At 48.2% G+C, this 27,826-nt stretch overlaps 1 protein-coding gene and 1 pseudogene across 2 annotated transcripts in view; one reads left to right on the top strand and one right to left on the bottom strand.

Moving 5' to 3' along the window:
- Window positions 1-27,826, top strand: part of PRKCH (protein kinase C eta) — a 243,115-nt gene that overhangs the window by 131,227 nt on the left and 84,062 nt on the right. For both annotated transcript variants that reach the window (XM_059694232.1, XM_059694224.1), the window contains exons 8-9: window positions 621-764; window positions 1,053-1,226. In XM_059694232.1, coding sequence (XP_059550215.1) covers window positions 621-764; window positions 1,053-1,226 — 318 coding nt within the window. The remainder of the gene's footprint in view (window positions 1-620; window positions 765-1,052; window positions 1,227-27,826) is intronic.
- LOC132227707 (E3 ubiquitin-protein ligase ARIH2-like) lies at window positions 17,002-18,752 on the bottom strand (annotated as a pseudogene).

Below are 27,826 nucleotides of genomic sequence, written 5' to 3'. Positions count from 1 at the left end.
AAATAGTATCAAGTATGAAGGCAGACGTGTGTATGTGTGTGTGATTGTTTTTACGTTTTTTTGTTTTTGAGGGAGGCTGGTGAGATCATAGGTATTTGAAATTTTATCCTTCATACTTTTGTTCATTGTCCAAGTTTTTACATTGAATTTCATTTCTCATGTAATTTAAAATATTGTATAAATAATGTTGCTTTATTCATTCAAGTCCTCATATGGAGCCCTTGATCCTCTGAGCAATTATTGAAGCCCTCTCTTTGTAGGCAATGGACACCAGGTGGCGCTCTTGGAATCTGACCACCCTGTAGAAATACACTGCAAAAAACCAGAGGGATCAGACTAAGGCTTTTTTTTTTTCTTTCATTTTTATACGTGCCCACTTGAGCATAAATTGAAAATCTATGGCTTAGATATATTTTTAAATGATTTTTTCCCCAAATACAGTAAGCACAGATCAGGGGATAGTCATGAACGGCAAAACCTGATCACATGTCAAGCTGAATTGATCTTACCCCACCTGTTGTATTAAGTGTTGAAGCTGCAAGTAAGATCTTCTCCACCCATAAATGCTTCACGAGCACACTGTGAGTTCTGACTCCCTGTATTCCTTCTCCTCTTTACAGAAGCTCGTTTCCAGATCAACTCTAAGACGACAGGGAAAGGAGAGCACCAAAGAAGGAAATGGGGTTGGGGGTAATTCTTCCAACCGGTTTGGTATCGACAACTTTGAGTTCATCCGAGTGTTGGGGAAGGGGAGCTTTGGGAAGGTGAGTCTTGGTTTTCACTGTTTGGATTAAAGTAAGCATGTTATATGTGTGTGTGTGTGTGTATGTGTGTGTGTGTATGTGTGTGTGTATGTGTATGTGTGTATGTGTGTGTGTATGTGTGTTTGTGTGTGTTTGTGTGTATGTGTGTGTATGTGTGTGTGTTTGTGTATGTGTGTGTGTGTGTGTACACACTCACATTTCCCATGTGTCCTTCCCTTCCTGCCCTGTGTGTGCCCACACCCTAAGAACTGCAAGCGTTCTCATGCTCCTCCCACCGCTTTGCCACAGGTGATGCTTGCAAGAATAAAAGAGACAGGAGACCTGTGTGCCGTGAAGGTGCTGAAGAAGGACGTGATCCTGCAGGATGACGACGTGGAGTGCACAATGACGGAGAAAAGGGTCCTGGCCCTGGCCCGCAATCACCCCTTCCTCACTCAGTTGTTCTGCTGCTTTCAGACCCCTGTGAGTATGACTCGGATTCACCGCCTCCGTGGCCTCCTTTCTTAAAGGGTTGAGACAGAAAGATGTCAAAGATTTCATAAAATAGAATATCAGAAACTTTGGGGGCCTGAGCTCCCCTGGTAGGGCCATCTGAAGGTACCCACAGGCTCCTGATGACTGTGGGAGAAAGTTGAAACCAGTGAACTAACCAGTTTCTTTCATGTTGTCCTGAAGAAGGATCGCTTTGAGGGCTGTGTGTCCTATGGTTATAAAGGTCTTTATAGTAAATCTTCTCTAGCGCAGTGAAGGTTACCAAAATCTAAGAATAGAAAAAGGTCATGGGCTGCTTATCTTGGTGACTTTGACCTTGGCTTCACTCCTAGATGTTTAACAAGAGCTCAGACCAGGGTAGGCCCAGAGAGGGCACCTTGATCTGTAATGTCCCAAGGCATTGCTCCTGGCCTTGGCCAGGGACCCTTGCCTTCATTCTGTGGACTGATCCTGGGATTCAAGTCTGTCTATCCTCTAATGGTGTGCAGTTAGAAATGCAGTGCTTTTGGCTGCAGTTAACAGACTACCCAACCAGTCATAGTTTATGCAATAAACAGAAAGGATGAGTTTAGTTCTTTAATATAAATGCTTTTCTGGAGGATTCTGGTGGTAGCAACGTTAGGGTTGACTTAGTTGCTCAGTGACATTGGTCATCTCTTCCCCTTGGGATCTCACGTTATTTGCCACAATTGTAAACATCACACCTCCTGGGGCAGCATCCAGAGGAGGAAGCATGGGGCCAGAGGCACAGGGCTTCATGGGCCCCCTCGTTTTATCAGAGAGAAACGTCTTTCTAGACTTGAGTCACCTGCTCACCCTTAGCTGCAAAGGAGGCTGGAAGAGCAAATATCTGGCGAAGGTAAGCTGCTTTACCAGGATAGACTCCCACCAACCATGACTCATCCCCTGGGGCAGGCCACTGTGCTGCCCAATTATCCCTGAGCTTCTGTTGTCAATGAAGAGGGAAGACGGCTCCTGCGAAGTCACCAAGAGAGTCTGCCAAGGTATTTAGAACCTTCTTGTAGTCAAAGGCATTCTGGGAAAGTGAATTCGGGACATGTCCCTTGACTGTGCTACCATCAGGGCAATAGAGGTGGGAGCAGGATAGGGACATCCCACCTGATCCAGGAATGGTGCAGTGCAATTCCAGGGAGCCAGAGGGTGAGTTAGAATTTAGTTAGGCAAAACGAGAATGAAGGCGGATATGCCGTAGAGGGTAACTGCAGTTGCACAAGTGTGACCGTGAGCAGGACCATGAGGGTGAATATAGCCAGCATGGGTGAAGTGTGGAGGTTGAGGATGGGCTTGCTGAGAACTGAAGCTGCAGAGGTGGCTGGGGCCGGCCTGTGAAGGGCCTTGTGGCAGGGGTGGGCAAACTTTTTGACTAGAGGGCCACAATGGGTTCTTAAACTGGACTGGAGGGCCAGAACAAAAGCATGGATGGAGTGTTTGTGTGAACTAATATAAATTCAAAGTAAACATCATTACATAAAAGGGTACGGTCTTTTTTTTTTTTTTTTTTTTTTTAGTTTTATTCATTTCAAACGGGCCGGACCCGGCCCGCGGGCCGTAGTTTCCCCACGGCTGGTCTTGTGGGCTGTGTTAAGGAACATGGATTCTAGTCCTAAGAGCAAATGGAAGAAATTTATGCAGAGATATGGCATATCAGGTTGCATTTTTCAACTGGATAACTATTTTTTTTTGTAGTAGGTAATATAATCATCCTCCAATATCCATATCCTCTCTCTGAAAGACACAATTATTACTGATTTCATAGACTTTCAAAGAATATTTTGCACATGAAAACATACATACATACCAATTATGCATTCATATTTATTTTTTAAAAATACAAATGGTGGTATACATTGTCCACCATTCTATACCTTATTTTGTTGAAAATGTAATAATATATCTTGGTGATTGTTTCATATTTGTATATACATAGCTGCCTCATTTTTAATGGCTGCATAGTGTTCCATTTTGAGAACATGACACAATTTATTTTACTTGTTTCCTGTTGCTATGTACCCAGTTGGATGTACCCAGTCTCTTATTTCAATCAGTGTTGCAGGGAGTCCCCTTGTGCTTCTATTTTTATATATTGTGCTGTTATTTCTGTACTAGTGGCCTGGTACACAATTCGTGCACATTGAAAGGAAATTAATTAGAAGGTGGCCGGTGGGGTGGGACTGGGCAAGATGGGCCAGACACGCCCTGGAGCCAACCTTCCACCGTCCCTCCCTAGCTGGCCACACCCGGGGCAGCACTGTAGCTCAAAGGGCATCTGTGGTCACCGCAGCTCAGCAGTAAACCAGATTCAGAGTTGACAGTGCCCCAGCGAAAACATAGCCCATGGCCAAAGGTGGAATCGCGTGGCCCCGAGAGGAATCGGACTCCCTCCTCTCTGGTTCCAGGGCGTGTCACCTGAGAAACACCACTGCCAAGTCACCACAGCTCGGCAGCCCCTGCGTTGAGCGTCTGCCCACTGGTGATCAGTGCACGTCATACCTACTGGCTGGTTGGACGGTTGGGTGGTCACTTAGCTTTTTATATATGTAGGTGATACACTATATGAATTTGTGTTGCTTGTTAAAATTCTGACTGAGTCCAATTGACCTTCTCCCCCATAGCGGTTAAAGGCAGCTAACATTTTGCCACCTATACGCTAGGCATTGTTCTAAGTGCTTTCTGTATACTGTCTCGTTTAATCCTTACAGGAACCCTGTGAAGTAAGTTCTATTAGCATTACTCCCATTTTACATATGAGGAATCCGAGGCACAAGGGCATTTAGCTTCCAAGTGGCAGAGGTTTTGGATCCAGGCAGTCTGACTACAGAGCCCAGGTTCTTACCACTTGCTTGCTGAATTTCTAAATTCACATGCCCAAACCATGAGAGGACCGATTTCCCCCACCCTCCATCACAGCTTGCTATCTATCGTTTTGATGATCGGAGGGATTGAAAAAGGGTTCTTCCGAATTCTTTTTTGCATTTCTCTGACTGTGAGTGAAGCTGAGCATTCACAGGTATTTAAAGGTCCCCTGTGTTCAAATCCTTGTTGTAATCAACCACTTGCAGCCTGGAGAATGGGTGGGGCAGGGAAGGCTGGAAGCTGGGAGCGGGAGGATGCCTTAAAGGGGACACACAGTGTCTACTCCATGCTGTCCAAGCACATCGGAAAGAACGGGAGTGGCAGCTAACAGCTTCTTAGGCCACGTGCCCCCTGCACTCGTTCCTTCCTCCTCATGGTCTGGGCTCCTGGAGGTCACACCCTCCTCACCTCATGGTCTGTGATGCCTCCAGGCAGCCCTGGCTTCCATGCTGCCCTGTCACCCCTCCCCTGGTTCTCTGTTCCCAGGCCTGGGGTCCATGGCTCTTGTGGAATTCCAGTCCTGCTGTCCTCCACTGCTGCCTGGACTGTCCCCGAAATCCTGTTTCCTGTGCTCTGCACTTTGCCTGCTATAAAGCCTTTTCCCGTCCTCACCCCCTTCATCCAGATGTTTTCTCGGAGACGAGTGGGGTGACAGCTCGTGAAACACCCTCGTGGAAAAGGATGGTACCATTTGGTGGGTGAATCCGGTCACCCGCCTGCATCTCAGGCTTGAGCCTTGTGCTCATACCATGAACCAAATGGCAGGGCAGCTATGGCTCAGGTCATCCTCCCAGGGCCTGAGCCAAAGAGCAGATGGTTTCCTGTGACATTAGGTTAGATGATCTCCATCAGCTGGTAACCTTTGAGTCAGACAGCGGACAGGCATTTAGTGAACCTAAGTCTGGTTGTGCAGCGGCTGTTGTCTGAAGTTACTCGCATGAAAAAATAACAACGTGTCTCATACCCACCTCCAGGGAGTCCCTGCAGTTCTACGGAGGCAGGCAGAGGTGTCACGGACAGTTAGCCTTCGTGATGGCCGAGTAGAACAAGAAATTAACTTGGAACAGATTAGGAGCCCAATGAAAGTAATGTGTACAATGCAGACTTTTCTAGAAGAGCATAAATTACACAATGTGCCACAATAGCAGTGGCCACATGGTTTCCAGTGTTCATCAGGTTATGCCTTCAGTAGCATTGACCATCTTTTTCCTCGTGGCATTTCTTGTGTGGCCACAAGGTGGCAGTCGTCACTGCAAGGTGATTTTCCTTTCTCCACAAGAGACAGAAACTGACATCAGGGCTTAGAATTTGTGCGTTGTAGTAGACGTCTCCCAAGCAAAGGAGAAAGGGCATTTTCTGCTGCCCTAAACCTGGACCATAAAATAGGAGGAACCAACTTAAAATAATCGAGTGGGTTTTTCTCATGCTGAGGGCAGAGATATACAGTTTTCATTCTGCCGTGGTTTATGACTTCTTTCAGGTTTGCAAGGTACCAGACTCCGCAATATGTGCGGCATTTGCTTGCTGTGCGTCTGCCCATCTGTCAGAAATCCTCAGTGACTATCCCCATTTGCTGTTGAGAAACTAACTGTAACGAACAGAACAGGTTAGTGACTCTGAGAAATGACCGCAGGCAGATCGTTACTTTCCAGCTACTGAGCCTGGCCTGCCCGGTCTCTAACGTGAGATGCTCACCAGTGTGTCATGCTGGGCTGTGACAGTCTCCCTGGAAGAAATCTGCAAAGTTTTGTTTCACTGTGAAGAGCCTGTAGATACGGGTCTCCTCTCCTGCCCGGCCCTGCGGAATGAGCGCCTCTGAAGGCCAGAGAAAGGGGGAAGGAAACTTGCTGAGGGTTCCTCAGACTGTGAGTGGTGGAGACAAGGTTCGGCTCTGGGTCAGGCTGACTCTGGGGCCCCCGCTGTGTGCTCGGACCCAGCAGTCATGGTCTTATACCACATGTAGGTCATCGATTCAGCATCTCCTTAAGCACCTCCTCCCGTCTGCCCTGGCTGCCCTCCAGCCTGCTGGGAGGAAGCAGCATTGCCCTTGGAAAGGGCAGACCTGCGTTCTTCCAACTTGGTGTTGCTCCGTCTGAATGGCTTGAGTGAGCCTGCCATAAAATGCCTTTGAACCTTAAGGTTCTCGTGGTTAAAATGAAAGCAGGACTGCTGTGAGGGCCAAAGGAGAGGATGCAGACACGCTTTGTACACATGCAACACTATTCACAAGTGAGTAGCTCATTGTGGTAGCGACCACTTCCCTCCCACACCAAAGGAAAATGTCCTGGGCTTCTCCCGTGGCCAGCACAGACCCCACATCGGAGGCTGGAGCAAACACCCCCAAAGTAGGAATTTGGAAGCTCCTATTGTTCTTGGAACAAGACAATAAGTAAGCAAATTTCATCTATTCAACTTCAATTGAATTTCATATATTTAAGTAGGATTGTAAGCCCATAAATGATTGCCCCTGATTTTTGCACAATAATACATGTTACCGGCAAGTTCTAGTATATCATTAATTGGCAACCTCTTTGTTTCTGATAGCATTGTAAATCCTAGCACTTTGTGAGTTATTTGATCATCTGAAGCAAGACTCATAAAAATGTTTATATTCTTGGATTTGCTTATTGTGTTTCTGATAATCTAGCCTAAGAAAACAACATAAGGAATATAGAATAAGTGTTATGCATAAAGAAGTTTAATTTTCAGTGCATTATTTTTATAACAGGAAAATATTGAAAACAACTGCAGCATTTAGCAATAGAATTTTACTTAATTTCTATAGCTTTTGGTGAAGATTTTCAGCCACTAAAGAGATCACTGAATGTTAAGCAGTTAAATGATTATGTGTCAGACGCTGTCATAAGCACCTAACATGTATTATTCACAGTGCTTACAACAGCCCTGTAAGACAGGCACAATTATTGTCTTCACTTTGCTGAGTGAAAAAGTGAAGCACTGAGGAGTTGAGTCACTCGCCCAAAATTCAGTACAGTAAATGGTAGAACTAGGAGGTTAGAGCCCAGGAAATAACACAGAATCTGTGATGATTACTGGCCCGTATCCGTATCAGTGAACTGCCACACCTGGCCCCTCCTCCAAAAAAAAAAAGACTGGAAGGAAATTATGCCAATAAGCCATCAGGGACTGTACAAAGGCAGTGAAAGTACGGGTGATTTTCTTTCTTTTTCCTACGTACCCATTTCAGTCATGTGGTTATATTTCTTTAACAATGGGGGTGAGAGGAGGGAGGCATTATTACGCCAGGGAGGGCCCGTCAGGGGTGCAGGCCGCCTTCCCCACCCTTTCAGGTTACATTCCCGTCACACTCCTTTCATCTTCACCAGTGACTGCTGTGTCAGCAGCTGGGGCCCGGGCATTTATGGCCTGGAATCCGGGACCCCCACCCCCAGCTCAGGGCTTCCACTCTGGCTCGCCTCCTGGTGCCCAGAGGGAAGAACAAAGGCTCCGCAGTAGCAGGAAGGGGAGCGGCAGAGTAAATACTGGTCAGATGCTTCCGTCTTTGTTCAGAGACCCAGTTTATTGAAGCAAAGGTTTCCATTTGGAAAACATATGAGGCTGCGCCCTGCCAGGTCCGCACAGTGAGCCATGCAGAGCCCGTTCTTTGGGGGATGCTCAGGTTTGCCTTGGGACATGCTGTGTAGGCAGGTGGGCCACACACTGCAGGGCCCCTCCCTCTACAGCAGCGGTTCTCAACCTGTGGGTCGCGAGCCCTTTGGCGGTAGAATGACCCTTTCACAGGGGTCGCCTAAGACCATCCTGCATATCAGATATTTACATTACGATTCATAACAGTAGCAACATTACAGTTATGAAGTAGCAACGAAAATAATTTTATGGTTGGGTCACAACATGAGGAATTGTATTTAAAGGGCCAGAAGGTTGAGAACCACTGCTCTGCAGGGACAGAGGCCCAGTGTTCTCCCCTCTCTCCTGCTCTCTCTCTACCTGTTGGTTCTTTCCTCAGGACACCCGGGCTACTGACTGATGTGTGTCCGGATGTCCACTGCGTGTCAGCCTGCCAGAGTCGTCCACAAAGCAGGTTCCCAGAGCTCCTGGCGGGGCATCGCTTTACGTAAGAAGCCACTCCCCCGTGTCACTCCGCAGAGCAGAAATCCTGCCCCTGCAGCCAGGGGGTCCTGGAATCCTGTGAGCTAAATGCTGCCCGTACACGGCTTGTGCAAAATGCCTTCAGTCTACTGAAACCATGCTTAAAACATGTCACCAAAACATTCTTTTCTTTGTGTTATTTTCTCCATAGCAAAGGTGTGTGTGTAAGTGTATGTGTATGTGCATGTGCATGTGCCTGTGTTGAGACAGACAGACAGGCAGGAAAAATAGACACAAGTGAGTCATGTGGCCCTGGAATGATGAACCTTCCAGAATTTCATCAGACAGGTGACTACGCTGCAGCCTTTTGCACGCGAGTCCCGGGTCCTAATTCTGGCTTGTCTTGAGGAAGGTTCCCTGTTTTTGGTGTTTTCCAGAGAAGCCCCCCACTTGAATCCTACGTTCTTCCATCAGAGACCTGTCGGCAGAGATGCCTCCAGAAAGTGACCCTCGGGCTGGTGTTTTGCACGTGGGGGCTGGGAGGCTGCCCCGCAGCCCTGCACAGCCCTGCCTTTCCTTGCCGAGTGTTCAGGGAGCATCTGGCAGGGGCAGCCACGCCCGTTTGTCTGCTGAGCGGCTGCCAGCAGCTGGCCTGGGGACGAGAAGGCACATGTGGCTCCTGGAGCAGCATTGCTCCCCCCCCCCCGCCCCCGTGCTCGGAGTCGCAGTGATGCCCTGGGTTAAGGGGATGAGGCTCTGAGATGGTGGGTTAGGTGAGGAGAGGCGAAGTGCAGTGGAAAAAGCTGGAAGACTTGCCCCCCGAGGGAGGAGGGTTCGGGAGGCCTCCGTCGGTGCCTCCAGTGAGCTGGTCATTCTCGGAGCCTTAGTGCATGGGCTTTGCAGAACGGCTGGGTGAAGAAAGAGCAGCAGCTGCTCCCCTTTGAGACCCTGGCATATGTTTTAGATGCATGATATCATTACCAGTGTCCATAAAACTGCACATTATCGCATTCCGTAAATACCTGTTGAATGAAACATTTCATTTAATACCCAAAACAATCCGGGGAGGTACAGAAACGGTTATCCTCATTGTAAAGCTCCGGAAACCAGGGTCCAGAGGAGTTAAATAACTTGCCCTGGGTCCCAAAGCAAGGAGAGTCAGACCCTGGGTCCCTGACCAGGTCCTCTGGCTCAGTAATCTACGCCAGGGCCATTATGCCACACGTAGAAATGTGCTTTCTGTGGAATGTGCGCAGCTGAGAATAGTGACATTCGCCAGGAATAAAGGCAGTTTCTCTCACTATATATATATATGGTTTTGTGGCCTTTTATGAAATACTGGAGGATATTTTCCCTCGTATGTTTGGAACTAGGTTTCCTCTTATCCCCTGAGCAGTGACTTACTGCAAATCTGATTCGGTCCCCTTATGGGTCATTGGTTGTAGTTTGCCTTTGGCTCAAATAAAAATAGAAAGTGAGCCAGAACACGGTGTTTCCCAGTTGGGCATGATCCCAACTATCAATAGCGTTCCGTCTGGGGACAGAGTGCACCCAGGCTGTCTCCAGCCCTGGTTGCAGGGGGTTATTGGGACCTCTGCCTTGTCCTCTCGGGCCTGCAGGCTTCCCAGTTCTCGGGGGTAAACAGGGCCGTGGAAATGAGAGGGAAATGAGAGAGGCCGAGGTTCATGCTGTTCCCCTGGCTCGCTCTGTTTGGGTGGGACTGCCAGGAGACTCTGTGTGACAAACGGGTTTGAAAGGGTTGGCATGTGCTTTTTTGTTGCAGTTTGAGGTTATTCAGATGTAACTGGCCTTGATGTCGCTCGCCACAGTCATTATGGATGACGTAGACCCACCACCCCTGCCTGTGTTTGGGAATACAGTTCATGGACTGTGCACAAGCTCTCTTGATGTGTCTGAGACTTGCCAGGGTCAAACTTGGCCCCCTGTTTCCCTGTGACCCATGAAGCTCGATGGTGGGAGTCTCGGTTATGGTTTTCCCCGACCATCTGGGAGACTGCCAACCAGAGCTCCTCTGGCCTCACAGGGCTCTGCCTGGAAGCCCTGGGCTGGACGTGCCAGGACTGGCTCTGGGAATAAAAATGTGATGGGCTGCCCGGGTGGTGTAGCTCAGTAGTTGAGCATCGATCCATGAAGTAGAAGGTCATGGTTCAAATCCCAGTCAGGGCACATGCCTGGGTTATGGGCCTGATCAATGATTCTCTCTCATCATTGATGTTTCTAACTCCCTCTCCTTCCTCTCTAAATCAATAAAAACATTTAAAATACTTTTTTTAATGTGATGGGTTATCTGCCAAATAGGTTTGTGAAAGTCCATCGTTCCGGGGTCACACCAATTGAGCACCAGGTGAGAGGAGCCGTTCTTTTACTCCTCAGTCTAGCTGGGGAGAGGAGAGAATACACATGGAACGGCCGTGTGCAAGTCTAGCTGGGGAGAGGAGAGAATACACATGGAACGGCCGTGTGCAGCAGCTCGCACAGAGCAAACGCAGGCATCGTGTGCAACAGGAAGTGGCATCGAAAATAAACACTGGATGCAGGGGGACAGCCTTGCCTGTGAGTCAGTCTTTCCACAGGAACGGGCCAGCGTGGCTATAAGACTAACACACCAGCGAGCACCTGAGCTTCGAGCAGCATCGGGATGGGAGGTGTTTCCTCAGGACACTGGGTGTCTCCAGCCTGGACTGACGGGGGCCTTTGGGCCAGCACCTAAAGCTGCACCTGGAAGTGGCTACAGTGGGTCCTCCCACCCCCACCCCAACCCCTACCCCCACCCCCCACCCAGAAAACAGAATCGTGCAGTGTAAAAAGCTGACTGCTCTGGTGGAAACCGCAGACCATAATCTATTCTAGCTTTGAGGTATGTGCGTTTTCCACAATGACTTCATCCCTGGTAGAAGCCCAGCTGTGTACACCCCTTCTAGGCCCAGAGCTTGCCAGGAGCCCTCCCGGCAGAATCGGCCCTGTCTGGCCGCGTAAACCCAGCCCACCTGTTAGAGGAGAGAACGGCCCCCTGCCAGGTGAGGCCCGAAGGTATGCTTTCAATCAGCAAACCTGCTCTGAGTGCCTTCACGCTGCAGGGAATAAGGCGCAGCGTGGACCCTGCCCTGGGGAGCTGTGCCCGGGGCCTCCGTGGGCCTGGCCGGCTGTTCACATGTATCTGGATGGCTGACGAGGGCAGGCTCAGAGCAGCCATCTGCTTAGAAGGGACTTGCCTGGAAGTCCATGTGCAAAGGCAGCACACTTTTCTTTCACGGGTGCAGTGAATTTGGAACCTGATGGGGATTATCATCGCGAGGAGGCCCACAAGCAGCCGGCATTGCCTCTGTGGGGTGATGGGTTCCCTGGCACTTCGGGGCTGGGGGCCCGGAGCAGAAGTAACGGGAAGAGCCGCCCAGCCTGCTTCCCTCGCTCACCGTTGCTCTCTGGGGTGACTGGTCCCTTTACCGACAGCCCCTGCACGAGGCTGCAGGGACACTGCACACCCCAAATAAGCCCTTGTCCCAGGGCGGACTGATCTTCCTGCCTCTGCTGTCAGCGAACACCTTACAGACCCTCCCCGCTCCGCTGGGGGGCTTTGGCAGCCCTGTCTTCCCTTCAGGGCCACCCAGGGAGTTTCTGTTTCCTTTCTGTGCGAGTTGTCCAACTTTTAGTCTGTTTGTAGAGCAAAAGAGCAGGCTGTATTTACAGCTCACCCCTACCTGTTTTTCTAGGACGGCCTGTAATGATTTATCACTTAGGTGTAACGGAGTCTTGGAACTCTTCCCAGAGCCTCTTAATTCCATTCTTATGGCGTGTGGTATACGATATTTTAAACATTCAAATGATGTCATGTGTAATTCCCAACCAAAACAAGAGAGGAGAGCTCTTCCAGCAAACCCCTCCCCCACCCAGCACCCTTTTCTCTCTGTGCGTGGACACGTCTGCTTCCCTGTTCTTCAGCGCCTCTCACTCCTGGGAGCTCTAAGCCATGGTCTCCTTGAGCCATGGAACTAGCCGGTGTCCACACCTGGCCCAACCTTCTGAGCCAGTGGTGAAAGGCGGTTCAGTTGAATGAAACACAAGGGACAACGTAGGGAACAGATAAGGGGGAGTTGACCTAGAGCCAGGGAAGGTTCTCCTCTGGAAGCCTATGGGAGTGCCTGTCCATTAGCCTGATTTGTCCTCTGCACTCGGGCTCCAGGACCGACCTGAAGGAGGGAGTTCCCTTCCTCCTGGCTCAGGACTCTCCCCATCACGCTGACCTCACCGACAGGTCTAATGGCTCATTTTATTTTTTCCATCACCATTTATCCCCTCTATGCCCTCTTCCACCTCCCTCCACTTCCCTCTCCCCACCCGCAGTCACCACACTGTTGTCCACTAATAGTTTTAATAATCAAATGGCTAGTGAATTTTCCAGCAAAAAGATATAACTTTAAAAATCACTCATTTGCATAATGCGATGTCATTTGCCCCCTGCTCACATTTGGGGTGGGATAACCCCTTGTCAGGGGGGCTGTCCTGTGCATCGTAGAGGTAGAAGCATCTCGAGCCGCTGTTCACTACATGCCGGTAGCACCTCCCTTGTTGTGACAACCAAAAATGTCTCCAGATGCTGCCAAATGTCACTGCCTTGTGAGAATGTTGAGTTCAGTGGCCTGTCCTACATATGAGAAGTCAAGTGGCTAGAAGATCACTTTACTTATTAGGGGCCAAAGCAAAGAGTGTAAGATCTTCCGTATAAAGTACAAGCATTCTTCCCCCTCTCCACCCCCCGAGTTTGTGGACAGGCCAAGTTCCTGTTTGGGGCCCAGCTATCGGTGGCTGCACTGTGGCACTTGCCGGGACTGGGGCCCTGGGCTGGGAGGACAGCGGAAGTGCACAGGGTCCGTGGACTATGAGGGAGGGTTCTCAGGTGCCAGGGGTTCCGGGACGGGGAAGCCTGCTGTGATAAGGCAGGATGAGCAGAGCCTGGGGGCGAGTAGGGAGCAGAAGATTAGCTCTGTGAGCATATATTTAAAATCGGTTGTGTTTAAAAGTCAGCACTTGAAATACCACAGCTTCTCTTGTTTTGGCATTGAATGTTTCTACTTCCACTTTACCGTCAAGGCATAGAATCGGTGGTATTTTATGAAAATCGTCACCTCCACCCTGAATTCACAGGGATGCCTATCTGTGATAAGCAAAACTTGAAGCAGCATTTTTCAACCAGTGTAGACAAATGTGTTGGTAGCAATACAAACATGCTTTGAGGAAAACAAATGGCTATTTTCTTTCTTTTGTTTCCCTCGCATGGAAATGTCATATCATCTTAAAGATACAGATACCTTCGATGCTCTTTTCAAAACTGAGTGGTCTCCTAAATATTGAAAGTAAACCCTAACCACTAGACACACTGGCTGATTCTATATTGAATGGTAATATTGTATCTATCTTGACTTTTTAAATCAACTCAGTAAGTGTTCACTGAGCACACATATGTGCCAGGGATTGAAGACATATAAAAGAACAAAACATGGACCCGTCCTCCAGTTACTTTCAGCCAAGGATCATGCTAAACACAGATACCAACAACACTGTGATGGAGACAAGAGTCATAACGTGGTCCTTGGGGAGGATGGAAGGGCTCCAGAGGAAGGGCTGTCTGAGCTGGGTTTGGAGGATGAATAGGAGCCCTGCAATTATAGAGTGGGCGGGAGGGACAGGCCCCCCAGACAGGTGATTCAGCGCAGAGGCAGAGAATTAAAATGTATGATGTGCCTAGGAAACCCCAAAAGACTTGATGCAACAGGAATGTAGGAGAGGAACAAGGGGTAGTGAATAAGAAGCAAAGCCATAATTGGGTCTGACATCCATTGCTAAGAAGCTTGCCCTCAATCATGGAGGTGAAAGGATCTGGTAGGTCAGGGAGCAACATGAGATTTACATTTGAGGAGGTGCTCCCTGGTGGCTGTCTGCAGGAGTGGGGGTTAGGGTGCTCCCTGGTAGCTGTCTGCAGGAGGGGAAGTTGGGGTGCTCTCTGGTGGCTGTCTGCAAGAGGGAGAATTGGGGGTGCTCCCTGGTGGCTGTCTGCAGGAGGGGGAGTTGGGAGTGCTCCCTGGTGGCTGTCTGCAGGAGAGGGAGTTGGGGTGCTCCCTGGTGGCTGTCTGCAGGAAGGGGAGTTGGGGTGCTCCCTGGTGGCTGTCTGCAGGAAGGGGAGTTGGGGGTGCTCCCTGGTGGCTGTCTGCAGGAGAAGGAGCTGGGGGAAGAGGACTGGGAAGGATCTTGAACCCGTCATCTGTTGGACCTGCTTGCTCCAAGGCAGCAGTCATGGGAGGGAGTGAAGTCAAGGAGGTGAAATTGAGAGGAAAGGCCAGAGTTCCAGCCAGTTGGGAGAAGAGAATATGATAAATTCACTTCGAAAGAAATCCAGGGATAAGATGTTTCTTGCTCAGAAACGGGGTTCGGATGGGAGATTAGATTTCGTTGTCATCAGTGTCCTCTTGGTAGAAGCTACAATTTAAAATAGTTCAGTAGGTGTTAATAGATGGAGAAGAGAGGAGAGCTGGAAAGGGAATAATAAGTAAGAGTGGAGAAAGGTGGAAAGGAGTCTTCACGAAGAATCAGAAGGAAGTGATTTCACAGGAGGAGGAACGAAGTGGCCAGATGAAGTCAGTTCACAAAAGACTCAAAGTACCCATGGATGTGCGGTGAGGTTTCCGCCTTAGTCTGTGCTCTCATCCTTGTGATTTAAAGGGCCCATCTGAACTCCATGTAGCCAACTGAAGCATCTCTATGAAGTTAACACAATGCCCTCTCTTCTGGGCAAACGTTTCATCCATTTCTGATCATTTGGCCCCTCGTCCGATTAGACTTGCCTCTTTACTCTGGTCCCCCTCCCGCTGTAGCAGGGTCTGCATCTTCCTTCCTCAGTGGACAGTGGAGATCAGTGTTTCACCCATATTGCAGAAAGGCTTTGGGAAGAGGTTGTGGAGAGTCATTTGCTTGAACACATCTCATTCCCCAGCCAGAGAGAGGGTCCAAGGAGAGCATGTTGAGGCCTCACTGGAAGAACCAAGCTCAAAATAGCACGCAGAATGCACCTTCTAACAGACTTCAGGGAGCACTGTGCACCGTGGGGCGGAGGAAGGAAGAGGCTCTTGGCCTGCGGATTCCCAGGCATCGTCTTGAGGCAGATGCAGGATATTCTTGGCCAATTCACTACTTGTCTAACTGGGCAAATGTTTAATCAGACAAATGCAGGGTCTCTTCCCTTGAGGCAGAAAGATCTCAGTCATCCACAGATCAGAGGAAGAGATGAAATCTTGGCTGCTTTGAGAGGTTGCAAAGTTTAGGAGCATCTGCTATGTAAAAACTAGAGGCATGGTGCACGAATTCATGCACTGGTGGAATCAGGCCAGACCAGCTGAGGGGCGGACCGTGGGCGGTTGGCCGGCCGGCCCTTCCCCTGATCAGGGTGTTGGGGGCCAGATCAGGCTGGTTGGCTGCTGCAATGTGTGTCATAGCCACCAGTTGTTCTGGTCATTCTGGTCATTCTGCCGTCCAGTCGCTGGGCTTAGATAGATAGATAGATAGATAGATAGATAGATAGATAGATAGATAGATAGATAGATGACCTAAGTAAATGGCATTTCTACTCTTTATTCTATAGCCTCATACAAACTAAATCCATAAATATTGTCAACAGACCTGCTGCCATTTGGTGCTTAGACCAAAATCTTTATAAAGAGAATTGCTCTGTGTGAAATATGGTTTAAATGAATCCTATAGTGCATACTTTTAAGTAAGTAAACCTTTTTTAAAAAGTAAATAATCACCTAAGCTATCTTGACATGAATCTAAACTCAGAGTTTAGATTTGGGAATGTAATTCAGAATAAAATACCATGTTCAGTTAGCAGTAATCTACTCTGAGATGCCTATGTTTCCAGACTGAATTATCTTTAAATTATCTTTATTAACTAGACTATTAATACCATGTCCCCTCATTTCCATTGCTTGATTAGAAGTGCAGCTAATTGTAGGACTGCATAAAAATGTCATTGAGAATAGTATGTAACTGTTTAAAAAAATCATGGTTTTGATGACTAAGTACATCAGGAAATAGGTAGTATAAGTGAAAAAGGAAGGTTATATTTGTTTATTTTCTCTTTCTTTAAGCATGCTATCGGGTGTTAAGTATAAATAGGATGTAAAGGAAAAATAAATTCTAGTTAAAGTCATTTTGCCCTGAAATCTCCAGTTCTCTGGATGCTAAAAGCCATAAATATTTTTGTTTCTCCTTGCATTTGGGCTTCTGTCCCTGAGTGCCAAGGTTATGGGCCATTGTATTTAGTATTTTTCCTCAATTTTTCATGTATTTACTTTACAATTACATTTGAACCGTAAAAGAGAAAATCCAAAATTTCATAAAGGGGCCCAAAGTGGCATCAAGCAGACCCACTTCTTTTCTTCTAAACACTCCAATGCCAATTTATGTTTTTAAAGGGTTCTGTGTAATTCTATGATTGCTTTGCCTTTTGTTTGTACAATTGTCCAACCTTTGAAAATTACCTAAGTTGTAAAAATGTTCCCTCCCTCCCATCCAGGGGTAATTAAAAATCCTGAAGAGGCCAATTCAACAGGGCCTCTAACGTAATAGAAACAAAAAGCAAAAAGATGAAAACAAAACAAATTGACGAAGGTATGTGGCCAGTGTCTCTCAGGAGTGGGGCCCTGGCTGCTACCTGGGGTTATGAAAGGCAGAGCCCCCAGCATGCAGTACAGTAGCGGGGAGATCTCACAGCCACGTCATGCTTGCTCTAGCATGTCCGTGTCCAGCCTAGGTGTCGTGCCCTCCTCCGCTGCTCGGCTGTGTGCGCCTGGTTTTCCAAGTCCCCTCTGTCATAGCTGTCTGCACACTCCATTTTCCATGATAGGTTTTCAATCTCAGCCTCCAGTTGAGCCTGATGGTATTCAAACAGCTTCTTCCTGGGCCCAGACTCCATGTAGTATACACATGGGTATGTGTATTGCAGGCTGTATTGACACTTGGCCAAGAGCTTGGCAGGGTTCTGTAGGTACTGCCCATCAATCTACGTCCCCAGATCATTCATGATCCTCTCCTGAATCTTCTCATGAATCTCCTGGTATGTCTGTGCTTCCAGCTGCAAGCTCTTGGTGTGGTTTTCCCACCTTTCAAAGTAGAACAAGTATTTCTTGAGGGCCTCCCTGGCTGGGCCTGCTGGCTCTGGTTGATGATGTTGGCGTTCTCCTTATACCTACTGCACTCAGAGTCCTCGCTGCTGTGGGTCTTCCAGTCTCCTAGACACATCCAGCAGAAGCGGTATGGACACTTGGAACATTGCACGTGATTGCAACCTCTGTTCTTCTCAATGCAGATGTTGCACTTGGGACCGTCTTTAGTGTGAGCACTAATGTAGTTGGCTGTTTCAGAGTCATCGGCACACTTCCGGAGCAATTTCCAGATTGTGGCACAGTCTGTGGGGGCAGGATACATCTGATGACACTTGAAACAGAAGACCTCGTTGCGCCGATCGCACTGGACTTGGCGAACTCTGGGCTCTGACACCTGGATGAGCCTGGGGCAGTCTGCACCAGGGCACAGCTGGAGCTGGCAATGACTGTCCACATAGTCCCTGAAGAGGTAGCACCTGTATTTGTCTCTTAGCTCTTCATTGGGCAATAATGGAAACAAAGAGTCCTCTGGTGTTCAAAGTGGGCAGTCCTGAGCCATGCAAGAGACTCCCACACCCACCCCATCTTTGACAAGTACTGAGCAGTGCTGCTCCCAGCAGCTGCAGCAAAACTGGTGCTAGCAGACCAGCGAGAGTAGGTTTTCCCTCCACACAAACTGCATACACATTGCACAGTGGTGAGGGGATGGGCTGTGGGGACATGTTTCGATGGATCAGGCTGAACTTGAGCCTCAATGAGCAGCTGAGCCAAATTAGACTTGTATCTGTCCATTATCTCTGCAACTTGCAAGTAGAAATAACCAATAGAAATTTAGCAACTGAATGAGACACCTTTAGGACAGCCAAGCTGGTCATGTGCTCCTTGAGAGCATCCTCAGACCCCTTGTAGGTCAAGCAGATGAACTCGTACTCCCTCAGGATCAAAGGCATCGGCCCCTGCTGCTCCACATTGCTGGCTACTCCCACAATAGCCCTCTATGTCCCCAGGGTCCTCGCCCTCTTCCTCTTCTTTGCAATTTGGGTCACAGTCCTCTTCATTACTGTCAGACCCCTGGCTATTCATGTCCACAGACATCTTAGCATCCAGCCAAGTTGCAAATCAGGAAAGCAGGATTTTTCTCCCCTCCCCCTAAACCTTACCACCTTCTCAACTGCATTAGTGTTTTTATCTTCTGTAATCCTTGAAGATCTTTCAGGAAGATGTTACCCAAATATTCTGTCATATAATTTACATCAGGAGCCACAGCCCCACGGCTGCTGAGCCTGGGTGGGCCAGACCGGGTTGTGCCAGGCCAGAGGGCTCTCCCTGCTTCGCTTCTTGAATTCTTCCACTAACTATTTCAACTATGGGCAAGGCACTTCAGCTATTTGCACTTTAGTCTCATAAAACATGTGGATGGAAGGAATCCATGCAGTTTGTTCCAGGCTTTCATACCATTCTGGTTTCAATTGTCTCAGGAAACAAAAATCACCTCCTGTTAGTTCCAAAAGCGTTTATGAACCCTCACCAGGGTGCAGGCACTATGCTCGGTGGCATCTGGGCTCTGCCTGCGAAGGTCTCAGGTCCTCCATGGAAAACAAGATCAAGTGCACAAGCCAGTGTGGCCGGCACAGAGATACCGGGCGAGGTGTGTGTGGACCAGGGACATCAGAGGGGCTCTGCCAGGAAGGGAAGACTTCACCGTGTTCCTGATTGTATGTTTGCGGCTTATTCATGCATTAAGAACATCCTGCCCCAGATGCTTCACAGTGCATTGAACTGCAAGTTAGATCACCTCATAGTTTCCCTAGTCTGGTGTATATGCCAGGAAGCTTTGTTGAGTTTCATGGCCACCGTCTAGCCGGCATGGCTCAGTGGTTGAGTGTCAACCCATGAACCAGGAAGTTATGGTTCGAATCCCAGTCAGGACACATGCCCCAGTTGTAGGCTTGACACCCACTAGGGGATATGCAGGAGGCAGCCAATCAACGGCTGTCTATCATCATTGATGTTTCTATCTCTCTCTCCCTCCCCCTTCCTCTCTGAAATCAATAAAAATATATATATTAAAAAAAAAGACATGGCCACAGTGCATCCAGTTTATGAGGACAATACTTGGTCTCTGAAAAGAGAGCCATGTGTTCCTCCAGGTTTGCAATGCAAGTCCCTAAGGGATCCTTCTACTGGAGACATATTGCTCCTCCCCAAAGACGAGCTCTCTGAGCTAAGGCAGGATGGATCATGCCCAGGGGCTGATGGAAGGGTTGCTGGTGATTGAATTAACTTCTGCTATCTTCTGGGCTGTGCAAAATAAGTCAAAAATAAAAGGTAGGCATTAGATTCTCTCTCATTGTTTCTGCCTTGAAACCTTTGTAATTGTTCTTAAGGTGGTTAAATTCCAGTTGTCTCTGGTTCAGGCATGATGCAATGCAATTTCCTCACAAGGGTGCTTTTCCACCCTGACCTCTTTGACGTCAGTAATGGTTTCCTGTTTATTGGAACTCCCTATTCACCCTGTAGCTGACTTCCTTGGAGAGCAATCACAATGCAAGGGCACTTATAAGAAATGCAGCACAGTGCCGTTACTGAGGTGTCCTTCTTGTCCATAGCAGTCAATGGCACTTCACAGCTTTTGATACAGGGTTAGTTCATTTACAAAGAATTCCAAAACAATTCTTAGAACGCGGGTAGATGAGTGTAGATGTGGCTCCCAGGTTGACGTTGCTTTAAAGCAATAATTAGTCATTAACTTTTACTGCTGTTTCTAGTCTTTGAATTATTTCCAAAAGATAAGCTGCATCTTCACTGTAATACATCTTTAAATGAGAGTTATATTTGTCAATTGTAGGGACTATGGATTCTTTCTGTAAACAGAAAAGGCTTTCTCATTCTGTTGATAAAAGTGAACCAACTTTATAGAGAAGAAGAATAGCTACTACAAAGAGTCTCACTGTGAAGTGCTTGTGGGGCAGCACAAGCTTTGCAATAATGATAATGAGTATGTGTATGAACTCCTGAAATAGAGAATATGAATTATAATCTGATCTCAGAAAATTAGAAAACTTTCTGGAACTGAAACTTGGTTAACGTATTTTCGTTATAAAATCTAGTTTTGTAACCCTTTGCTTAGCTCTCACTTCCCAGAAGGAAAGTCCTCCTCACTAGGTCAAGGTCATGACCAAGGGTTACAAGGAAATGCCCCTTCGCCCCAGCCACTGGCCTAGGCGTCCTCCTGGTATTTTGAACCCTGTAGATTCCTGTCTCACACTGAGTTGGTGGGGGTGCCACAGCTGCTGTTCCTGCTGTTATTTTATTCCTCTTTACTTGCCCATCAGGGAGCTCCCTGAGCGAGGCACCATCCCAGCCTCAAGGTTGTGGGCAGCTCACTGCTGTGTGGGCTGCAGCCCTCCCAAGGGCCCAGAGCCCCAGGAGCAAGTGGCTGTGGCGGCTGAAGGGACAGTGGAGGTGGAAATGATGATGAAGAAGGTGGTAATAATCATTGCTAGCATTTATGGAGCACTCTCTGTATGCCAGGCACCGTTTGAGACTCTTAGCTTAAGTCATTTCATCCTCATACACCTGTCCATCATCTTATTATCCCCATTTTGCAAATGAGAGTTTTGAGAGAGAGAAAATAACTACAGCTCAGCGGGATCTGCTTTCACATCTCAGGCATCCTTGCTCCGGAGCGCAGCCCTTGCCACTGGGCTGAGCTGCCTCTTCTAACACCAGGACTCGGGCGCTGGGCACAAGGTCTCCAGGAGGTAGCTTTAGTCCCTGTGTGTGATGTAGAAATGACAATGGCTTCTGTTTGCTGAGATTCTCTTCTGGGCCCCGTGCTTTGCGATGCACTTTGCTTCTGGTTTAATCCTCTCACCATCTCCGTGATATGTTATTACCTCCAATTTATAAATAAGGAAACCTCCTGCCCCTCAATAATTGGTGTGTGTTGCAGTTAAAATTCTCCTGGTCGCAAGTAACAGAAAGCAACTTCACTGGAGTCATGCAATGAAGGGAGAGCTGATAATAACGACTGAAGGATAAAGGGGAAGTCTCCTGGAACACAAGGGCAGAAATTGGCCGGGTCTCTCCAGGGATCTGAAATGCGAAGACATAGGGAACCCAGGTTTTCCTTCTCGGCTCACTCCTGCTGCCCAGTAGCTTGTCTCTGCCTCACTCTGTGTTTCTTCTTCATTCTCCTCACCCATCTGTTCATTCGTTCATCAGGATTTCACCACTTTGATATAGATACGCAGACATCTCACATGCTCACACCAAAAAGGCAGCCTCAGTTCCAATTCATGTTTCCTCATTTCCTGCCTAAACTAAAACATCTCCGTTCCAACTTTCCGGGAAAGGGACTATGGGAAAGCCCAGCTTGGTCCAGTTTGCAGGGATCAGTGAGCTGAACAGTCACCTCCAGAGGTATCTACCACAGTGACCCGAGGGGAGCTCCTCTCTGGCTCCTGCTCACCCGCTGGTCACCCTCCTGAGGCAATGTCACCCTGTCGCAGGTACCATCTTAACACATCACTGTCATCCACCCAGCCCGTTAGTCTCGAACTTTTCTTCATGCCAGTGCCCATCAGTTTGACCTCTTAAGCAGCCATCCTTCTGGCTTTAGGAGTGCATACCGCTTATCCTGACAGCCGCTATCAGTTCAGGGGATATTTTTATCCCCTTTGGCCTGGCAAATGAACAGTCCTGCCCTGATAACAGCCGGGGCAGACGGCCCAGGCTGCAGAAGGTTAATGGAGCCAGGCAGGCGATGACAGGAGTTCCATTATTAACTGGGGACCAGCTCCTTGGCTTCCTATAACTCACACCAGCAGGGCGAGGGACCAGGGGATGTCTGAGTTGCTTTTATTCCCCCAGGTGTTCTTCACCTGTCTTAATGACTTGCTTTCGTGGTTGGTTGAATCAGGGACAGAAGAGAGGGAGGGACAGACCAAGGGTGGGACCACCTGGCTTTAGAACTAAGGTGAAGCCAGTCTCCGGGACCTTAGGTTTCTACCAGGCAGGGAGGGCCAAATTGACTTTAGAGCGGCCGGAGGCCTCAGGGAAACTGAGCAGATGTCCAGGCCCAGATTCTGGGAGAGGGACTTTGGAAACACTGGGATGGCTGTCTACACAGGCTTAGCTATCTGCATAGATTCAATACAGAAGCAGCCGCCTTTGCTATGGCTGCCCAGTGTGGGATTTGGGAGTTCTTCCCTGCCCCAGAAGTGAGTCATGACAGTTTTAACCCACACTGCCCTGCCTCCCTCCCCGGAGGGAGCCCAGAAGACTTCCTGCAGTTGCTTCACAGTTGGGTTTGTGGAGCACGACCTAGTGTGGGTCAGGTACTCAGTGAGACCCGCTCCTGAACAGCACAGGGAGGGAGTGGAGCTGGAGGCGGGGTTATGCTCCTCTTGGGACTCCACACACAGGCCTCTGCCTCCTCAGGGGCTGGCGCCACCTGGGAAAGGTTTCCTTCAGGCCCCTGGAGCTCATGTGGAGGAGGGACATGCAGCTGGAGTGACTTTTTTTTTAGATTTTGAAAAACATGTCTTTATTAATTTCAGAGAGGAAGAGAGAAGGAGGGAGAGATAGAAACATCCATGATGAGAATCATTGATCAGCTGCCTCCTGCACACTCCCTACTGGGTATTGAGCCCAAAACCCGGGCATGTGCCCTTAACTGGAATCAAACCTAGGACCCTTCAATCCACAGGTCAACACTCTATCCACTGAGCCAAACCGGCTAGGGCCAGAGTGACTTGTTTTTGTAGTTGATGCTGTTTTATTTCATGTGGCAGGGAGGTGGGTTCTAACACCTACTGGAGTCCTTTCCAAGCCAGACCCCATAGCTGTCACCTGTTTTAGCTCAGACACCGGGCCTGTAATTATGGTAGAGACCAATAGCTGAGTGACCGTGTGTTCATAGGACTGAGTCCTGCAGTTCTCAGCTGTGGAGACCTGGAGAGGGGGTGACTAGAAGCAGCCTAACCAGCCTTTTGTTTTTTCTACCAACACTTGATCACGAAAGGAGCCCTATGTGGTACAGGGATGCCCCAGGCCCACAGCCTCAGCCCTGGGAGATCTCTCCCTTTGCAGTCACGACATCCTGACCCACACCTGACACTACTTTACCTGTTCATTCACCCAGATCCCTGCCCCCTCCATCCGCGCTCCAGCCTAACTTGTGCTTCCTCATCCTTCAAGCTGGAGGCTTGGCTCCTCTTAGCAGCCTTCCCTAAGTCCCACCCTGGCTGCTCAGCTGTCCCTTCTATGTCCAGGTGACACCTATGCCCCCTGTGCTTAGCACCCTGTGGCGTGTGCTCTGTCTACATGTCTGTGAGCTTCCTGAGAAGTGTGGGATCTCATTCCTTTTACAACACTTGGTTCCCACCCAGAGTCTGGCAGAGTGAGTGCTTAGAAAATGTCCCTTCTTGTTGAGAACCTCAAAGGAAGCAGAAAGGATCTCTGAAAGCCTCCAGTAAGCCTGCAGACCAAAGCTCAGACCCTGGCTCCCAGCGGAGGCTGGGAACAAACCAGAGCCAGTTCGGTCTCTCTCTGCTTGTCGTTCCAACAAGACTGGCGTTGTGCGCGGATGGAGGGGGCAGGGATCACAGTGAATTCAGGCATCAGAAAGACGGCTGAGGGAGAAGGTGGTCAATAGTGGCCCCGGTAGTGGGCAGCAAGGGAGTGAAGGCCCCTCAGTCTGTATCTGCTTTCCGACGGCCCCTGCCCAGTCACTGCTCTCTAAGACCACCTCAAACTACCCCTTCAGTGTCCCAGTTTTCATCCTTCAGATGAAAATTAGAAAACCATGGAGGAAGTCCACGTGGCTTTGGTTTGTTTCTAATTGTGAAAGTAATTCACACTTAACATAGAAATTTTTAGAGATACTGAAAAGAATAAGAAGGAAAAAATGTCATCCCACATCCCATAACTGAGAGCTGACTTTTGTCACTATCTAGACATCCTTTCTGTGCACATCTGCATCTTTGACTATAACTGAAATCATTCACATTTATGATCTTTTTTTTTTACTGAAAACATCTTCATCATCACAGCCACCGCACAATAGCCACTACTATTTGTTGCACGCTTTCTAGACGCCTCACCTGAGGATATGCTTAATGACATTTTATATCTTTTAAATATATTTTAATTGATTTCAGAGAGAAGAAGGGAGAGGGAAAGTTAGAAACATCAATGATGAGAGAGAATCATCGATCAGCTGCCTCCTGCAAACCCCCTACTGGGGCTGAAGTTCGAAACCTGGGCATGTGCCCTGACCTAGAATCGAACCATAACCTCCTGGTTCATGGGCTCATCCTCAACCACTGAGCAACACTGGCCAGGTAATGACATTATATTTCTGATAACGGCCCCTATCTCACTTCACTCATCACCACTGCCACCACCCATTGATGAGTGGGCCTTCTTTGCAAAAGGCTGGGGATTTTGGGTATTTGTCTCCTCTGCACAAGAAATGTCAGAGAAATTGCTGCCAGATTTTAACTGCCTCTGTAGCAGACATTTTAAGTAAGACAAAGGGTTTAAATAAACAAGGGTTGCCACACAGCAAAAACATTTGGCTAAGTGATAAACATGTTTTTATTTCTCTACCTTGTGACATTATCTTAGGTCTGTGAGAGGATGGACCATTACTTTTCGTTAAATATTATATCTCAGCTGGCTTGTTTCCACTTCCTGCTTACTTAGAGTTCCATGTAGCCCGCGGGCTGTGAGTTGTATCCACTGTTCTAGGTGGCGCCAGACAGGAGGTGAGAAATGAGACTGAAGGGAAAGAAACCCGGATTTTCACAGTTCTAAAGCGTATGACCTCCTTGCTGTGCATCACCTCCCCCCAACCGCCACCCCAACCCCATTATCTGAGAACCTGCCTATAGGGCTGGGGGCGGAGCCTGAGAAAGAAGAGATGAGCAGGATTGGAAGACAGTATTTCCTTCCCCCAGATCTGGAGTTTAGACCAGGGTCTGGCTTTTCAAACTTGAGATAGGAGAATGATTGGGGAGTGGAGGGGTGGGGCGGAGGTGGGGCACGGGGGGACTAGAAATGGATGACATTTCCCTTGGAATGCCCTCATCGTTTCTATGCCTGCTGCCCTAGCAATTCTGGGCCAGTACAGACTTCCAGAATAGCCACTTACCTACTGACCCCATTCCAGTAATCAGGTATTTCTGGTTATTGGAATTCACATGACTGCCAGTAACAGCCACAAAAGAACTGAACAGGCTGGTTAGCAAAAATGTCATAGGGGCCCAGCTGGTGTGGCTCAGTAGTTGAGCATTGGCCTATTAACCAGGAGGTCAGGGTTCAAGATTCCCCACCCATCAGGGCACATGCCTGGGTTGCAGGCTCAATCCGGAGGGGGGGGGGCAGGGGGGACGTGCAGGAAGCAGCTGATCAATGATTCTCTCTCATCATGGATGTTTCTCTCTCTCCCTCTCCCTTCCTCTCTGAAATCAATAAAAATGTATTTTTTTAAAATGCCATAAGGGTAGTTCAGAGCCACTCATCTTCGCCCCCACCTTGGCCACCCCTTCAAAGGAACACAACATCAGCATAACAACTGCCAGGGTGGATGCAGCTCTCAGATGTGTCTCAATCGGACATTTATCCTCCACCCCATCGCTAACCCGCTCATCCCACCTGAGTCCTTCCCAGGCAACAAACATGGAATACCATTGCACTCCCAATCTCATCCCACCCAACTCTGCCTCTCACTCCTTGTCAGTCACACCCAAATGAAGGCCCTTCGCTTAGTCAGACAGCTTGCTGTATTTAGTTGTCTGTTGGCTTATATTGGCCAACCTTAAGAGTTGTGTTTTTCAATGGAATACTATGCTGCTGTAAAAAAGAAGGAATTCTTACCATTTGCAACAGCATGGATAGAACTGGAGAGCATTATGCTAAGTGAAATAAGCCAGTCAATGAAAGAAAAATACCACATGAGCTCACTCATTTATGGGTAATAAGACCATTATAAACTGATGAACAAAAATAGATACAGAGGCAGAGCAGATCGAACAGACTGTCAAACTACAGCAGGGGGTGGGTAAGAGATCAACCAAAGAACTTGTATGCATGCATATAAGTATAACCAATGGACACAAGACACTGGGGGAGAGGGGAGGTTGGGGGAAGGTCAAGGGGGAAAAAAAGGAGACATATGTACTACTCTTCTAATACTTTAAGCAATAAAAAAAAAAAAGTTGTTGTGTTCTTGCTGTTTGGTTTTTATTTTTGTGGGTGTGGATCCTGTCACTCCCTCTCACTCTTAAATTCTTGCTTGTCCTGACCAGAGAGAGATGTTTTTTAGATGCAGAGAACTGTCACCACCCCCTTCTAATCAATGTCTTAAAGTCAGGATTAGGAGATGGGAAAATGTAATGTCTTCTCATCAGGATGGGCCTGATTAAACTAGTGATGAATAGGTGAGCGAGAACACACTATCTTTGCTTACAGCTCAGCTATAACACTCAGAGCAAAGCTGACAGCACTTAAAACTACAAACGAAGATGGGTTCTTTGTGTACACATCCTCTGTGAGTTGGTAAAATACCAATTTCTTTACAAAAATGACATCCCACCTCCCTCCTACCTCCGAGGAGGCTGGTCATCAGCCCTGATGGTGCTCATCCTGCAGGTCTTATATGCTACTAGCTCAGAGAGACCTCCCCTGACCCCAAGCAGTTGACCAGATCTCATGACTTCCTCCACAGGATTTACCAGGATTTGTAAATTTGCTTGTTTATATGACTTTTGGGTTTGCTGTTGTTTTAAGGAATGTGTGTCTCTCACACCATACTCTATATGGGCAGAGGCTGTGTCTGTGTTTTGCCTGTTTACTCTGTTGGGTTCCCAGCACCTAATTTAACACTGGCTAACCTGGGACTCATAAAGGTTAGTGGGATGGAGTGAGGAAATGGATCTTAGAACTTCCAGAAAACCATGGGTTTAACACTGTCAGCCTCGGAGACATTACTTTGTAATTGAGACTTAAACATTTTTCCATCGAGCTGTCTTAATTTCCCAGCCCTTGATCACACCATTTGCACAGTGCTTAGTACACAGTATTTATTGGTCATTTTTTAAGGAGCCCATTTCGCCTGCTGGGTTGAGAGCTCCTGCCAGTGGAGACGGCATCCCCTTGTCTACATTCCCACTCCTGACTCAGGAATCTTCTGATGGACTGAATGGGATTTCTAATGTTGGGGGTCACTCTGAGGCTGTGGTTAGACTACTGTTTGGCTGATTTGTCCCAAGCATTTTCCTTTTCCTGTGGTTGTTCTCTGCCCAGGTGTGATGGCTAAAACACTGTTAGATGTCCCTTACTTCCTGTGATCAAACCTGAATGTTCCAGGCAAAAGGCATGTACTTTGCAACTTATGGCGCTCTCTTCCAGCTCATAAAACCCTATGATTTGGGTAGAGAT

The sequence above is a fragment of the Myotis daubentonii genome, chromosome 1 (genome assembly GCF_963259705.1).
Source record: "Myotis daubentonii chromosome 1, mMyoDau2.1, whole genome shotgun sequence".
NCBI lineage: Eukaryota > Metazoa > Chordata > Mammalia > Chiroptera > Vespertilionidae > Myotis > Myotis daubentonii.
This window is presented reverse-complemented; position numbering and strand designations above follow the sequence as displayed.